The sequence below is a fragment of the Periophthalmus magnuspinnatus genome, chromosome 19, assembly GCF_009829125.3.
Source record: "Periophthalmus magnuspinnatus isolate fPerMag1 chromosome 19, fPerMag1.2.pri, whole genome shotgun sequence".
NCBI classification, from domain to species: domain Eukaryota; kingdom Metazoa; phylum Chordata; class Actinopteri; order Gobiiformes; family Gobiidae; genus Periophthalmus; species Periophthalmus magnuspinnatus.
In genome coordinates, this window is record NC_047144.1 from 4,491,278 (window position 1) to 4,508,545 (window position 17,268).

A 17,268-nucleotide genomic window follows, 5' to 3' on the forward strand; every position below is an offset into this window, starting at 1 on the left:
CTGTTCGTGTGACACAAGTGGAGCGCAGTTTAGAGCTCCTCTAACAGATCTGTCCAACGCTACAACAATATATATCGAATGTATCTAAACACATATGCACGTAGTACAGTATATGAGCCAGTAATGGAAGAATCTTCAATATGTATGTTTTGAAAATCCTGAAAAACTACACAATTGTACAATGTCAGCTGCTTTATTTTAGTACCAATTCTGTGCCACTTTATAAAATTTGTCAAGTATTCCACTTCATTTGTAAACTTAATTATTTTGAAATTGGGTTTGTAAAAAAAAAAGTTAGAGTTAGGCTACCTCAGGGAGTAGCAAAAATACATAGCACCTCAACTGCACAGTATTTTTTCATATAAAGTAATTTCATAGTAAGTTTTTACTCCAGATGCCCTTACTTTTGCCACCTGCCACAAACCTACTGACTGTAACTGTAGTAGGCAATGTAAGTGAAGTGTCTTGCCCAATGACACAACAACATTTTTGTTCTGAGCGGGAAACAGCTAGTAACTGGGTGCACGGTGCAAAAATGTGCAGTTTTGTAGTTGGTGACAACACGCAGGACTGCCCTGATTACATAGCCAGGTGTTTCTGATAACAAACAGTTAAGGGGGAGTTTGAAATGTGAGTATCTGTTAGACCAATCACATTGTTCCTTATACTGCAAGACCTCCTCCTTTCCCTTCACTCTTCTCTTAGTCTTCCACTGTCCAGTTTATCAGCTCTATTTGAAATGTGGTTGTGGTTTAGGTGTTTAGTCCCACTTTAACCCCTGGGCTCTATACTGTCCTTGTCCTGGTAAATTGTTATTTCTAAAGTGTTTATTGCTAAGACATGATTGTAATTTGTGTAGCTTTCATATAAATAGTTAGCATCACGAGCACTCCCCCCTCACCTCCTCGTAGTCGTTCTCCTCCACCCCGTCCACCAGCGTGACCCTGTGCCCCAGCTGCTCACTCAGGGCGTCTAAGAACTTGTCGGTGTCCCTGCTGCGGGGGGGTCTGGAGAAGGTGAAGAGTTTCTTCCTGCGGTTGAGCGTGTTGGGTGCCGTGTCGCTGTCGTGGTGTGGAGGCGACAAAGGGGGGCTTTCCAGGCTCACGTACGGGTTGGAATCCACACTGCTCTGGTGGTAGACCTGAGAGGGGAGGGGCTCCTTCCAAGACAGAGAGAGGCCTGACTTACGACCTGTAGAAGGGGGGAGAAATAAGTACGTTTTCAAAGATGGCTTCACATTTTGGATTAAGAGGATGCCTGTCACAAAAACAAATGATGTAAATACTTTTGTTTAGTTATAATCACTATACTTAACTTACTATTTAAAAATTGATTATACTTAAATAAAGCAGAGCTTATCAATAACTATAAACCATATCAGTAAAGCCAAAAGGTGCAGTGTGTAGTTTCTGGTAATCTTGGCTATAATATGCAAGTTATACATTAATCAGTCAAATGCATTTAAGAGAAAAACTGGTACTTTCTCTGAGAGTGCTCTTGTTGCAGATATAAAATCAGGAAGTAATATACAATTTGGAAGCGTTCAGTTGTTTAAAGAGGAGGTATTATTACTATGGGGTATTACTTGTTAATACAGCATTATTATCTTTCATTGCTCTGAAAATGATATATTAGCAAAAAACAAAGTATTCAGATGTTTAATATGTTTCGGTTTAGTTTCTGACGCTCTGAATCCCCACTTAATTTGCTCCCCAAGCTAAGTCACTTCTCCTACAGAGCACTATCACAACACGATCAGCGTGCATTCTGTTGCATTCTGCACATTGCATCGTGTTTGTGAAGTTGTAGTCTACTGTTTTGTATACTGCTTCTGTATACCTGTGGAAAACTGCTGTGTGGAAGCGTGGGTGATGTAGACTTGTGAGCTTGTGCAGGATTGTACTGGAACTGTAAGGAGGGTTCTAATAGTCCCTGAGAGAGATCGCAGGATTACTCAAACATACATGGATGACATAAAACCATTTCAGATATGTTTTTGATGAGTGAATATTGTACTGTGGTAGAAAGCTCCGAAAAGGCAATTTTGCATAATACCCCCCTTTAAACTTCTAATGATGATAATAATGCCTTACATTTGTAATAATCATAGTCATACACTGCCAAAAGTTAATGTTAACAATTTACACACTGCACCTCATTATAAAGCTTAACATTTTATGCCTACACAAGTATATAAAATGTGCATTTATGTGGTAGTTGCTCATACCCAGAGTACCCTTGAGAGGAGGCAGGGTGAGAGGGGAGAGAGGACGGCTATAGCCCTCCCCCTGGCTCTCCGGCTCTCCTGTGGAGCCGTGCAGAGGTGATGAGTCCTTCTTGGTTGGGTACACACTCTCCAGCTCAGTGTAAATACCTGTCATCTATGGGTGGAAGCAAGTTAGCAGTTAGCACATACGCTTATCGACTGGCTTTGAAGGCTGCTAAAAATGACTCAAAATTCTTGGCATTTTGCTTAGAGACAGGACATGATTGAAAAAGGTTTTTTGGTGTTACAGGTTGGTGTGGATTTCAGAGGGCATTATGACAATGTTGATGATACTGACAAATATTTGTGCAGTAATAAAAAAGTGTGCGTATGACAGGTTACACAATTCTTTAAAATGTAGTTACCTTAATTATATTAGATTTTGCTAAAGTTTTGCAATGCACGTTTGACAATTTTTGGTGAACAACAATTTTGGTTGGACACGGGCAGCAGTGATGCCATAAGTGTTACCTAGCAACCATAAAGTAAACAAGGGCTTACGCCGCATGAACTCGGGAATCCGAGATGAGATGTTGGAGTTCTGACTTGTTTGCATTCATGTGTTCTTATGTCACAAAGACGGGATTTGGATGTCACCATTAATAAAATCACTCAGTGCGCTGAATAATAGTGTTTCACTAATCAGTAAAAGTTGTTGCAGTTAGCCTTCTCAAAGCTAAATGTTATATGTTTATTTCAGCTGGTAAACGCAACATCGGTAATTAATTAAACTGTAGTCGCTGGTCTTTCCTGTGCAGATCTGTTGCACTTATGATATGGATAACTGACAGTTAACTCCTAAAAGTAATAACTTTTAATCAAAGAGCTCAAATGTGTTACATGAATTGACAAATCAGCTGATTTTCATTCATCTGCACAGAGCAGGTGACGTCAGGTGGTAGTCGGAGTTTTGGCCCGAGTTTTGGTTAGTTTAAATAAATAAATGTTTAAATTGTGAGAAAATCTGGTTCCTTATATGTAAACTGTTGCTTTAATAAAATAGTGTGACATAGAGGGATTCATTTTCAGAACTCTACGCTAATCTACTTCCTAGAATTTCCAACATTTCTTTTTTCATCACTAAACTGCCTCTTGACTTACTGAAATATTTAAGGCACATTTTATCCCACCAAATGAAACAATAATTAGAAAAACATGAAAACCTGTCAAATTCACTTTAAACTTAATTCCTTTGATCAGCCAATTAAACGATTAAATTTAAATGTCACCCTGAACATGCACCAGAGAGTATCCATGGTGACATGCTCAATAAACCAGACCCACTGGATCAAAATGCCAAGAATGTATTGGGCTAGGACTAAAAGTGAGTAGACCTCCAAACATTAGCGCAGGAAGCATGGGCTGACTGTAGTACCTATACCTACATGATTGAGGTCAGGGGATTCTGGGAAGGAGGTTCCATCTCCAGACTGCCTCTCCTCCGAGCTCTCTGCCTCGTCCAAATGGATTCCTACAGCATAATACGGCGTGAAGAATGACACAGCGAGGTACTCTCTTTCATCCGACTCAAAAAAGAGAGGATGAAACAGCATGGAGCGATGAAGCCTCAAAAGCACTTATTTGAGTATACTAACAGGCATTATCATATTTTTGCCCTCATAGCATAATTGGCTGTCATTGTTGGGCCAAAATCGAGCTTTTTGTTTCATTTTATAGAGCTGTCAAACCTGATGCCACTTCCAGGTCCGTTAGATGATTGAAAAAAATGTGTACAATTTCTTCTTTCCTTAGCAATACATTTCACTTTTAAAAAAAACCCAAAAGATTGCAGTAGTTCAAAGCTAAGAAGGTTATACGCATGGATCTATGTTATAACTGTGACAGAAAGTATATGAGGGAGTTAAGAAGCAAGGCTAGCATTAGCGGTCATCGACAGTTAATGAGATATTCACACTGGTTATCCTGGTTATGATAGATTATTACTAAATTATTTACATGTTTGATGCAATTTGTAGTTAAACACAGGCTTTTGAAAGGTAATTGTCTCTTGTGACATTAGTTCTTAACGTTTATACTCTCCAGACCATGCTGCATCTGTGGTGTCATTTGTGATTTGCTCTGTCGACTAATCAGAAAGATTTTTACAGACACAAACCGCATAAATCATAATCTTGACTTAGGTGGTTTATATCTTTCCCCCCCAAAAAAACTTGATAAATGACTTAGGCAATTATGCTAGGAGTCTAACGATAAACAGATTTGACTATAAACTGTATTGTACCTAAGTGTGCTGACCACTGCAAAAACACAGCCTCGCAATATCTCCTCTATGGGATATTCGACCAAAGTTGCAATTACCGTGCTTCATTTACACCCAGGGATTTCAGCGCAGAAGACGGCAAACAATGCAATAGGAGCTAATACTAAATGCTAAGGCTGTGTTTTGGTCATTGGTCATTTACTATGAAGTACTGTCTATGATTTAGTGTAAGCCCCATACCCATCCCCAGGTGAGTGCCGATGATGCAGTCGTCGGAGCTCCTCTCTCGAACACTGCCCCGGTACGATGAGCCGCTGATGCGCATAGAGCTGCTTCTCCTATGTAGTTCAGGGCCGTCGGGATCCAATATGGCTGCCGAGGAGCAAATATACAGCAAATATGTTAGATTAATTTAGTTTTGCGATAAATGTTAGGGGGATGTTATTGTGTTTTTATTGAACTAGTCTGTTGTATCCGCCCAGCCCTTTGGAGACTTGTTATAAAATGTGATACAAATAAAGGTGGGTTGGATGGACTTTCTAAAACACTATTCATTTCATTTACGTAATGGTGCATTATCTGCCTTTTCCTTCACATGCTTGTCTCAGTGGAGATATTATTCTTTTGAATGTTCCACAGTATGGTATTAAACCAATGAATCTTGCATTTACTCAGTTACATGTTTTTAATGCTACAAAGTGCCTTAATAAACATGGATTCTTAGGTGCAGGCTCGCCTTTCCACAGTTCTGACCTGTGACTTGGCCTGGTGGTGCTACTTGCTTGTCTCCACATAGAAACATATGCTTAATGTCATACGGGTGGCAGACCTTACACCAGAAAAGTTACACAATGCACCTTTAATTCAAAGATTATTATGATTTAGTGTTGGTTCTTTGTTTTAGTTCTTTAACAGCAGTATGTTTTGCAGTGTTAAAGCATTTACAACTATGAAAACATCCTGGACATGACATCATTAACAAAGATAATAGAAAGTACATCTAAACCACTTACTTAAACCTGTAATCTGTCACTCCAGACTGGTCAATTCCCCAACAAATTGAAAATAGCTAAGGTCACACCACTGTACAAATCTGGTGATAAAATTACAGGTCTGTTTCTCTCCTCTCACAATTCTCAAAGGTTTTAGCAAAAATATACTACTACAAACTGGATGAATTCACAGTAAAATATAACTTACTCTCTGGCAATCAATATGGATTCAGGGCAAACTGGTCAACTACACAAGCCTTGACTGATCTTACAAAGGAACTCACTACCACAACTGATAAAAAAAACAAAAAACAAAAAACAAAACTTGCTCTTGGAGTATTTTTGGATTTGAAAAAAACATTTGATACAATACATCAAGACAGATTAATCGTTAAGTTGGAACAGTATGGGATATGGGGGATGGTCTTGATTTCGGTGAGGAGCTATTTAGAGAATAGACGACAGCAAGTCTGATTGTTTGAAAATGGTGGTGGACAGCGTCAGGGCTCATGACTGGTCCAGTTTAATTTAATCTTTACATAAATTATATCTGTCAATTATCAAAAGCACTAAAGGTGGGACTGTTTGCTTAAGGGGGGAAACATACAGCAACTCTGCCAAACTATCCAGAAGTATTTCAATCTTGGACAAAAGCAAAACATAATAAAAAAAGAATCAGCCAATGTACTGCACAACTCTCAAATTTTACAATATTTATCATACTGTTTAGAAGTCTGGGGAAACAATTATAAAACTGCATTACAACCATACTACAGAAACGAGCTGCCCGAATGATCCACACAGCCAGTTATTATGAACACACTCATCACTTCTTACAGTCAAAATTCTTAAACTTGATGATCTAATGTAATAAAAAAAAAAAACACAGCTAATGTTCAAAGCAAGTGATAATGCGCACAGAGAAAAAAAGTGTTTCTATTACCATATTGGAATTCTCCTAGTATGGAACTTAAGTCATGTAAAACTGAATGTAAATGAATTTAAAAGAAATACGTACTTTCAAAATGCATACAGACGCTATATAAACATGTGTGGGAATGCATAATGAATGAAAGACATGATAAAACAACGAACGACAGGATAAATGCACTTCAGTCATTACAAGAAGGGGAGGACACCATAAGTTTAAAAAAATATCCTACTGTTTTTAATTTGATATATTTCTGGTTCAAGTTTATTTAATGTATACACTTTTTAGATGAGGTAGGTTTAGCTTTAGACTTGGTTCACCAGTTTTTTTGTTGTTGTTTTTTTAGCTTAGCCTAGTATTTTGTCTTATAAATATTGTATAATTTCAAAAAGGAACAACTATGTCCTCCAATATCCTTCAAAATACACATGACTTGACTTCTAGCCTGCTCTTATTTCTCCTGTGACTCTTGATGATTGGTGTTGGGTGACTCACCACTGCTCTTGAAGCCCAGAAAGCGGGACAGCTTGGTCTGGCAGCGCCCCTGTTCCTCGTAGGTCAGGAGCTGATAAATGAACTGCCAGATGAGCTGTTTGGCCGGAGTATCTAGCACTGGAAAAATATCTACTATCAAGGTGTCCACATTCCTGCAAGAAAATAGATTTACTGTTACTATTGGTTGAATTACAGGCAAGCAGCAATTTATATTCATTAAAAGCAGCATAACAACGTATTTATCCTACTGTGGGAATACAGTTTAATCAATGTTTAGTGGTGACGCCTACATAACCTGTTCATCTACTTTTATTTCATCTTGCCACCCCCTCTCGCTTTCCTCCGCAGTGGAACAACTCCCGACCGCAGACCTCCTCTGCACGCACTATACTGTAAGAGTACAGTTTCCACGGCAACGGCTAATTCCTTCTTAAACTTTTTACTTGTCAACTTTAGAAAAAAAAAAAAAAAAACTAGCAGATACTGTGGATAATAAATAATTGGCTTGTTATTGCAGCACCATGCTAAAATTTGTTCACAATAAGGAGTGATTAGAAGCTGTAGTATTTGGTATTGTAGATTTAACTTACCTGTGCTGGAAGAAGGTTTCCAGAGCCTTGCAGACGGTGTATCGCTCTTGAATGGTCAGAAGGTGCTCCAGTTGTTGGCTAAAGGTTCGGCCGTGAACTTTGATGCTCGGAGGGAGGATCTCTGCCACCCACTGTAAGGAGCTGAGGGCTGGAGACCTGTAGCACAGATAGAAGAAGGTTAGCTATGATATTAACTAATGAAATAACAACTACGTATCGATAATGTGAAACTACTGAACAGTGTATTTTAGTGTATTTTAAACCATGTAAACATTTGACTTCATAATTCTTAAAGAGGGGGTATTTTGCTTCTATTCGGTATTAACTAATAACGTATTTAGATCCCCATTTTACCTTTTATTGGTTTGAAAATGCTATATTTCTCAAAAACAACATACCAACATGTTTTATAAGTTTCACTTTGACAGTTTCAATTTTATTTTCTCCCCGCCCTTTGCTCTTCGCGTTAAGTCACTCTCCGTTTTGACTCCTTCAGAGCGCTATCACAACACAATCAGCATGGACTCCGCTAATGATACAACAGCGCAGCATCAGATTTGTCAGATTTTTGTGCACAGTTGCATAATACCCCCCCTATTTAAAGCTACCATCTGAAAGTTTATTTTATTTTATTCAGCAGTAAAAATAAAACTCAAATCTGTCAATTGGACAAAATGTTGTAGGAGTGAAGACGTTTTGCTGCTCATCCAAGCCAATTCTTCAGTTCTTACCATTTCAGTTTCAAATAGTAGCTTTATGTGATTTGAAAATTATAAATAGTAAAACTTTAATGGAAAAAAAATTGTTTATTAACAATGATTTGGGGATTAGGAGTTAGGGTATTAATTAAGTGCCTGAATCATACTTAATAAGCTATTTCATTATGAATTAAGTCTTTGTTCACACTTTTTTTTTTAAGAATAATTACGGTGTAGTTATTTTAACATATTAGCAATATTCTTCTTTATTTGTAGTGCACATTTAGTCAAAGTGTGCCTTAAAATGCAACCTTGGCATTGTTTTATGATTTTCAGGTATAAAGTTATATAAACTTTTCCAAACCAAGATATATACTGGATGAATCTCAAAATGTTCCAAAAAGCTGAGGTTATGTAAACAAAAATTAGCTGATCAAAGTATATCTGATTCCTTTCCACCAGAGAATATTGCATCACAAAAGGTCTGCGGCTGACACGGCGACTTTTAGGTACTTTGTGATCTATCAATGCTACAAGAACAATAGCTCGGGTGAAACAATACAATTACTGATACTTGCACCATACATCTTAGCTATAGTTTTAGAACAGAATGAACCCTTACGCCAGACGCTCACTTAAAACGTAGTTACCGTGTCCTACTCCTTCATATTGGTGGTACAAACCTGGATCGTGGCAGGGTGCTAGTGGCCACCGGGCTCGGCGTGTCCTCTGCCTCTGTGTGCTCAGGAGAATAGTCTATAGACCCCTCCTCTACAACCAGGGTGGGGGCTGCTCCACTGCCCTGAAGCATGGACACCACCTTTTCATGAGAGCAGTTCCTATAACCACAAACATAAAACCATAAAAAAAAGTCAAGAATAGTCATGACTGAAATTAAACAAAAGCGTAAATACAACCAGAAACCGCTCCTCTCCCGTCTGCCACTGTTGGACAAATTATAGCTTGTTATTTAATAAGTACTTTTCCCTTATAATCTTCTTGTCACAAATTTATTTTTAAGTTTTATTGAAAGATTTATTCAAGGTCTATCTTAGGTAAAGTTGTAAAGCTGCAGATTTTCAAACAAAGAAAAAAGTAGGTTTTTAAATCTATCCAACTTGCCCCTGGCTCTCACAAACCCCTTGGCACGTTGTTAATATTCATGCGACAGTCTGATTTTGTCACAAAGTGCTGTTTTTACAATATACTCTACGGGGAGAAACACAAACTGTACTCATTAACAAGAATAAAGTCAGTAACCTAGCTTGAACGCTTATTACACTGCTACGAACCTGTCTATCCTTTCATATTTAAATGCACTCTCCCTCATTCTTCTCTCCGTCTATGACACAGCAGCAGAACCATCAGCCACTTCAGCCTCTCCATCTTCTCCTCTTCACCTCCACCGCAAAAAAATCTACCGGTATCATTCTTTCCTTTTATCAAATTGTTGACATCGGTACCAACCAGGATCCAACCAAAGTTTAAACCATCTATTCAAATGTAGAGGTGTAGTCGATTAATCGGCCGATGGTTTCTTAGCCAACTACAATTTGTATTAAATGAGTAATAATTTTATTTAGATTATGAGGGTTTGTACGAGACAACTGCAAAAGGAGAAGTTAGTGAGTGACTAAGTTAGCTGAAGGTTCGGTATGTAAAAAAAGCAGTCTTTATATAGATATTATAATAATTTCTTTAGTCGACTACAGCCATATCCATATCTGCATAACGCTACACTAATTTGTCTCTCCTGGTTGAAATACATACAGCACATTACATAACAAACACATTTTTAACCTTGGAGATATGTTTCGCTAATTTCCTCCAACTGCCCTGACACTGTGAGTGCAGGGAAATTATGCAGTGACAATCACATCATAAAACAGCACCACCGGAACAGCTTACATCACATGGCTAGCAAGGTGATGCATGAGTAATACTATTTGTTCTCACACTATTTGCTATATCAGATAAAATGTATTATGTGATATATTTGATTTTCTAGGCACAGTTCAGTTTCATCCATGCTACTCTCTGCTGCAGCTTTTAAAACTGTCAAAGAGCAGGAAGTTGAAAAGTTGGTGATTGAAGCTGCAAGACTTTTACAATAAAGTTTTTCTCGTATAATTGTTGTCCTGTGGATATTGTTGTCCTATGTCCTGCTGTTCTGCTCTGTTTTAACAGTATTTTATTTTATAATAGTCTACTGTTCGTGGTCCTTTTTGATTAGGTATATTTGCAGCTTTGTGTCAAAAAAACTGTCAAAAACTGAGTGTGTCTGAGGTTTACGTTTATATAAGCTAATCTTATCTATTTCATAATTAAAAATCACCCAAATTCATCCAATTAGTTTAATTTTATATTTTTGTAGTTTTGTGTAAGCACCAAATGCCTGACTGAGGAAACGTCGGTAACCAATCGGAGGGTAGCTGGTTGAAATCCCTGTTGGATCTCTGGGTGCAATGCTTCACCTACTATACTCACCAGAAGGGCATCCAGTGTAAAAACCTGCCTAATCTCAAGGTGACTGGTTCTCTTTTCTCTATCTTATTTTGATAGCACGATGACAATTAGAGTAGAGGAAATCGTTCAAATTTGAGAACGGAAAACACAAATGATTATGATGGGTTAATGCATTTTTAAACAGACAATTTTAGCTTTTAGTCACGATTGCACATTTCTTCTCCCAAGCGACAAGATGCACCAAATGAAAAAAATAAATCTTTTGCTTTGATGGATTAAGTGTTTCAGTCGCTGCTATTTTTCAGCCTAAATTGTGATGAAGTGCCTCATCCTACACAGTCCTTTAAATAGTACCATTATTCCCTCATGTTAGCGCATTATCCGTCATTATCAGTCATTATCAGTCATAAACACACCTCATGTCCAGTCCGTTGAGAAAGAGAATTTTGTCGCCAGGTTTCAGTCCACACTCTTCGGCAGGACTATCTGAAAGACAAAGGTGACAAATAAGGTGAGATTAATTGATACTTATGAGTGATGTCATGTTCTGTTTACAGCAGAGACACAACACACACGTTAGCAAACACAGCCGGATAAGTTTTTAGATTGTCTGAAAACACAAGAAAAAATACAAGATGGATTTAAACAACACATTTTTAGGAGCCTGTGATCAATAAGGGTCTTCACGGTCCCATTTAGGTGTTGAAAGGTGAGAGTGACTGACTGTAATGTTATTTAACCCTTGTGTGTTCCTCCGAGTAGAGTTATGTTGAAGTTCCTCTGGGCTCAATTTGACACCAATTTATTTTTCCTTATAATTCAGCCAAAAAATAACATACTTTTTTATATATATATATATAATTTGGAGCTTATTTTCAGTTTATTTTGGTTAGTAGGCCCTATTTTAGTAAAGATTGTGCATTTTTGGACCTCAAAATCTCCTGCAACTCTTAATTTCCATCACCGCACTGTGTTCGTCAAGTACAGTGGTGGAAATTAAGTTGATTTGAGTTATAAGAGAAACAAATTGGGGTCAAATTGAACTTTAACGTAACTTGTTTTTCAGACAGTTCTTATTATACAATCAACATTTTTTTCAAGTGGCCCAGTTTTCAACCTATTTGATAAAGAAATGTCCAAGTTCTGCTGTGAGTGAGTTATTTTTTGGGGGCTCATAAATTACCCTGGGACGACACAAGGGTTAAGAGAGACTTGTTTAACAGTACAAATCATTTCATGTGTACTAGTTCTGGCTAGGTCAGTTCTTTATGGTCAGATCGTGCTAAAACAAAACTCACAATAAAGTAACAGAGCTTCAGACGAAGCAGTGCCTCCAGTTAACATCACCCCCCAGGGAATGGAGATGACATCAGATAAAAGATACCAATACAAATTTGTTTTGTCACAATACTAACATTTCAAACTCGATTTTAATAAACAGACTTGAGCCTCAATACCAACTTTTTTGTATCATTACCTGGTCAGTTGAGTACCTACTTTCGTTACTAGTTTTAGTATCGATTAGTATCTGATTTTCAATACTGCTGACAAACCTAATACCAATAGCAAAAGCTTTGTTGCCACGGGACTGGCGAGGTAATAATGTGTGAGCAAATATACAAAGAGATGCAGAGGCAGATGTCAGTAATAAGATGCTGCCAATCTGTTTGTGGCACTGAGGAAGCCAACAGCCGCACAGATGAGCGGGACACTAAAGTCTGTTGCATAATCCAGCCCTGTCAAAACAGTCCCTGGTGGAATCGTGGTGACTGCAGAGTGCCGATCCACCAGCCTCCGTATCTGTCAACCACATTGAATCCAGCATTGTTTTCGCCTAAAGATGTGGAATAATAAAGTGGTTACAGACAATGCGGCCGACTTTCTATCTAAGTGGGATATTGCACAAGTTGTTTTGTCCTTATCCTAAAAAAACAATGTCTTTCAGTTAATTTTTGCACTGTCATTATTGCTGGCAAGTTCAGGAACGTTTTTAATAACCGTGATTTGAAATATGAATTGTTATTTGTTATGAAAAGGTGCACTGTGTAAATTTGATTGTGAAGTGGTCATCTTCCTGTCTCCATGGAGATGTTATATCTTTGCTTGTATTGTTCAACAGTAACATGGAGACAAGCAGATGACCCAACCAAGGCCAGGAAGACATCGCTCACAGTAAGAATGCTTTTTTTAAGTGCCTGGAACAGAATAAATGCAAATGGATAAATGTAAGAATATTATATTTTAAGGAAGGACAGCTACATGCATTTTAGAAGATCTTTGACAGTAAAAAATAATAGACATTACAGAATACAAAGAAAAACTAATGGGGTGGATAGCATTTGCTGCAAGTGCTAAATTAGTTCTTATATGATGTTACATATATTTGGAATCACTGACATTATGAAGCTAATTTCTTGGTTTGCTAATTTTGGGGTTTGGCAGGGCTCACTCATGATCAACACATTATGATCAATCCCAATTTTAGATTTGCTAGAAGTCCATTTCACTTGACTAACTGAATACCATTTTACAATTTGTAATTGATTTTCATCGCAGTTGCAATTAGATGTGCGATTTATGTTCAAAGTTCACATTCTAAACACATCCAGAAGAATTGACAAAAAAGACTGAAATGTGAACAGACAAGCTAATACAAGAATCATATTTCAGAAAATGGTTGTAAATATCTAAACTACAGGGTTAGCAGTTTTTATGCAGAACAAGACAGAATATTTAGTTGTGTCTGGAGGTTTTAGGATGGCACTTAAAAAATTGCAGTCTCTACAATTTCCTAATTGCCTCCAATTGTGATTTTGATTTGATTGTGATTAATCTTGCAGCCCTGGTACAGATGAGTTAGAGAGTCCAAGAGCAGACATGTTCTCTGCCCTTTCTCCATAGTTTAAACCTCCTCAGAGAAGATCACGACGCGGGACCGTTCGCCCCCTGCTTCTCCATCACAGCCTCCATACGGCCCACTGAGTCAGGCTGCGGCCCAGGAGAGTGGGGGAGGGAGGGGGCGGGAACAACGCGTCATCCTTTGACACAAACAAAACACTCACCAAAAAGACTGCAAATTCTCTCAACTTCACTAGATCACACAGAGGCAATTAAACTACTGCGTTCATTTAATAGTAGAACACTTAAAGTTTACTGCCCACATCAAAATTAAACTTTAATCATTTCTGTTCAACACAATGAGTTTAATCTATTCATAATTTCATATTTAGATGAAAAGCAAGCGTTCTTATAAGCACTACAATAATATCAATACATAATTGATGTACTTTACTAAGAAGACCGTTGGTGGAAAAAGTACTACAAATATAGTCAGTGGAGTGGAACATGGCTTGCTCTACTCGCGCTGGGCGGTTGACAGCTAATATTGTACTAGTCATGAGCAAAAATCTGTTCAGAATTCAGTAGTGATTAATTTGCCAATGAAAACATGTGATCGCTTATTTGTCGCCATACTGGGCATCAACGAAAACATTTCTAGGAAAAAAACAACCTGTCGTAATGTTAAACAATATAACTCGTCACAATACTAAAATTTCAAATACTTTACACCAATTTGTATTTAGTTTCGATTCATTTTAGTATCAATCAACACCTCGATATTAGTCATAATATCAACGCAACAAAAATACCAGATTTCACATCAACGTGACCAAGACGCTCCATTTGGATCTGGGAACAACATGCTAAGGCTACCAGCTATATGGCCTTGAGTTAGGCTTATAGAAAACTGCAATAGAAGTAACGGTTCAGTCAGATTCATTCACAGACATTAATTAACCTTGATATATCTTTGGATTCTAGGAGGAAGCCTGGGTACTCAGAAATGTGTTGACACGGCATGGGGTTTAAATACATGATCTCCTCGCTGTGCTTCCAATTAAAAAAGTAGCAAAAAAAACCTCTTAATCTTTGCAATATTGAATACTTACATTTGCGTCATCTGATGTCCTGTCTGTCACTATAACTAACAAAGAGAAGGACTGACTCACGCGCTATTGTACCATTGTTGTACTGTCATTGAACGGCATGTACCAAAACAAGAATACTTTACATAATACTTGTACAAAAGGTCTACATTTTAAAGCAGTTCTATTGACTGAAAGTGTCTCTCCTTCGTTCACTGTGTCCCCTTATAACCTGGTGAGTCAGACACATCCATATCAGTACATTTTACAGGTTTTACAATATTTCCAACAATGCACCTGTGAGCCGACAAAAGACCATTTTTGGGTCAGACGGTATTGAGTTGGGTAGACAGGACGGAGACAGTACCTGCGATAACAGAATCAATGGAGACAGGAGCGTGGCCTCGCAGTGTGAAGCCGAAAGTCTTCTTTCCCCGGTACACTCGGACAATTCTGCAGAAGAGATGAGATTATAGGAAAGTGAAACAACTAACCTGGGAAACTGGGTAGTAATTATGAGAAATTACATAGAAAGACAAGTCATTTTAATTCATTTTCAAGTGCACATTTTTGAGATTGCGGATGAAATTCTGCAGAAATGTGTGGCTTTTATTCAATCTGCTTAACGCTTTTTTAAACCGTAAAGTTTGTATTAAAACACTCATAATAGAGTAAATGCAGATAGATACACTTGATGCTATACTGTGGAACATTCCAGTCAGCAATACCAACTCCATGGAGAAAAGCAGATGGTAGACTCCCCACCAGAAAAGTTACACCTTTAGAATATGAATGTCAAGGATGGCAGTCAGTCGTGTACTTGGCTATTGCTGGCGATGTCTGTTATCAGATTTCCAGAAAATGACTGGAGAAGCTCAACACTTAAATTAAGATCTCAAAATCTGCATAGCGTCCGACAACAAATTTCAGTGAATAATTTTCTTGGCTATCTTTTACCCATTCACACTGTCGCTGCATAATTAAACTGGCCGCTCATTCTGAAAAGCATCATTGTCGTCGCATTCATTAACACTTCGTGGTCATTTCTGAATTGACCACTCTTGATTACAATGGAAGCAGAATATTAAAGTTTTTATTTGAACTAGTGTCCGAGTGGAGCGTGTGACAGGGACAGTGTCCGTGTATGGGCAGCTGGCACGGCGGTCTGTTGAATCGTCTGTTCTGTTGTTTTCACACGTCACTTCCTGTCCGTGGGAGTCTCACCCAGAGGAGACATGACGTTCGCTGGTTCTCCTGCTGTCAGCACCATCAAGGGCTGTTGGTGAGCTCCGTAACTAACTACGCACAAATAACTACACAAGTCTGTTTTGATAAAGTTCAGAGAAGTATACTGTTCCTTGGCACAAACCTGGAAACTTGTGTCGGGATGTTCCTGTCTCAAAATTGCATCGTTTTTACATGGCGTCAGTGTTATGTTAAATCTTAAAACTACAAAAAAGTTACAGGGGCACTATGTAACGTTTGAGGTAGAGAGTCCGTTACCTTGTTGTCTCTTAGGAGATGTTATTCCTTTGTCTGGAATGTCAGTGTAATGGCTTTGTAGTTATTGGGAGGAGCAGGGACACAGATCTAAACTGCAACTCAGATGCTTGTTTCTATGGAGGTGGAAGTTTAAAGCCATAATTTGAAACATTCTAAGCAAAACAATAACAAAAAGCAGATGCAGACCTATTATCAAAAAAATAGACAGCAAATGGCTACCGTAATAGCGATTGAAACTAAATAGATAAGGTTTAGGGCTTTGATTTTGGTCTTCTTTTTTTTTTTCATTTTTTGGATACAGTTCATGTTGAATTGTATGTATTTAGTACCAAAATGTATATTGAAATATCATGTCATAATTTAATACATTTCATCAAACCAAACCAGCTACTTCCTTGGAAACAAATAACTACACACAAATTCTTTCCTTCCGTCCTTCCTTCCTTCCTTCCTTCCTTCCTTCCTTCCTTCCTGGCATTTGACCCAATGGCTTCCAGCAAAAACAAATGTTGATTATTATGAAAAATATTTTGCTTAAGTTGGCTCTTGACACTGTAATCCAATAACGGCAAGTGGACTCTGCTAAGATCAAACCCTCACACGTCTATCCACAGGAGGTTGCCATAGCGATGACTCAAGGCAGTTCTGCTTCATATGTAAACAGGCTGAGACAAAAAAAAAAAAAAAGAGGTGGCAAGAAAAAAACAAACCAAAACAAGTCAATTTAGTGATAGGGTCTTATGTAATGCCAGTCAAATTGCCTGGGTGGATGGGGTGTTCTGAGCAAATATAGCGGAATGTGAGGGAGTTTCACCACAACATTTGCCTTAAGCACATTTGATTTGAATAGCTCCAACATTCAAAGCCATGCATTATATTTTAAGAGACATTACATAACAACACAGAATATATCAGTTACTACATGGCACATTTTTATGGGAAATCTTGGCTTCAGGAGCAATATGTGATTAAGACAGATCTATATAATTCAACACAAAAAATACAATTGTGTGAACAGCAAATTAATGAATTTAATGCCTTATATATAGATTTACTCAAACATAACCAGACCTATATGTCTTTTGGAAGCTTTACAATTTTTTGCTAACACGATTATCTCTTTTTTTGTTTTCTATGTTACAGCCATTCAATCTGAACCTGGGATTTATAGACTTGTTGT

The 17,268-nt window shown here is 37.9% G+C and overlaps 1 protein-coding gene across 1 annotated transcript in view; it reads right to left on the bottom strand.

Moving 5' to 3' along the window:
- grid2ipb (glutamate receptor, ionotropic, delta 2 (Grid2) interacting protein, b) overlaps positions 1 to 17,268 on the bottom strand; it is a 43,925-nt gene that overhangs the window by 10,329 nt on the left and 16,328 nt on the right. The window contains exons 6-14 of the mRNA XM_055229472.1: positions 14,953 to 15,038; positions 11,076 to 11,145; positions 8,877 to 9,032; positions 7,496 to 7,651; positions 6,906 to 7,057; positions 4,728 to 4,859; positions 3,652 to 3,737; positions 2,228 to 2,381; positions 902 to 1,191 (exon numbers count right to left, since the gene is read on the bottom strand). Of these exons, the coding sequence (XP_055085447.1) occupies positions 902 to 1,191; positions 2,228 to 2,381; positions 3,652 to 3,737; positions 4,728 to 4,859; positions 6,906 to 7,057; positions 7,496 to 7,651; positions 8,877 to 9,032; positions 11,076 to 11,145; positions 14,953 to 15,038 (1,282 nt within the window). The remainder of the gene's footprint in view (positions 1 to 901; positions 1,192 to 2,227; positions 2,382 to 3,651; positions 3,738 to 4,727; positions 4,860 to 6,905; positions 7,058 to 7,495; positions 7,652 to 8,876; positions 9,033 to 11,075; positions 11,146 to 14,952; positions 15,039 to 17,268) is intronic.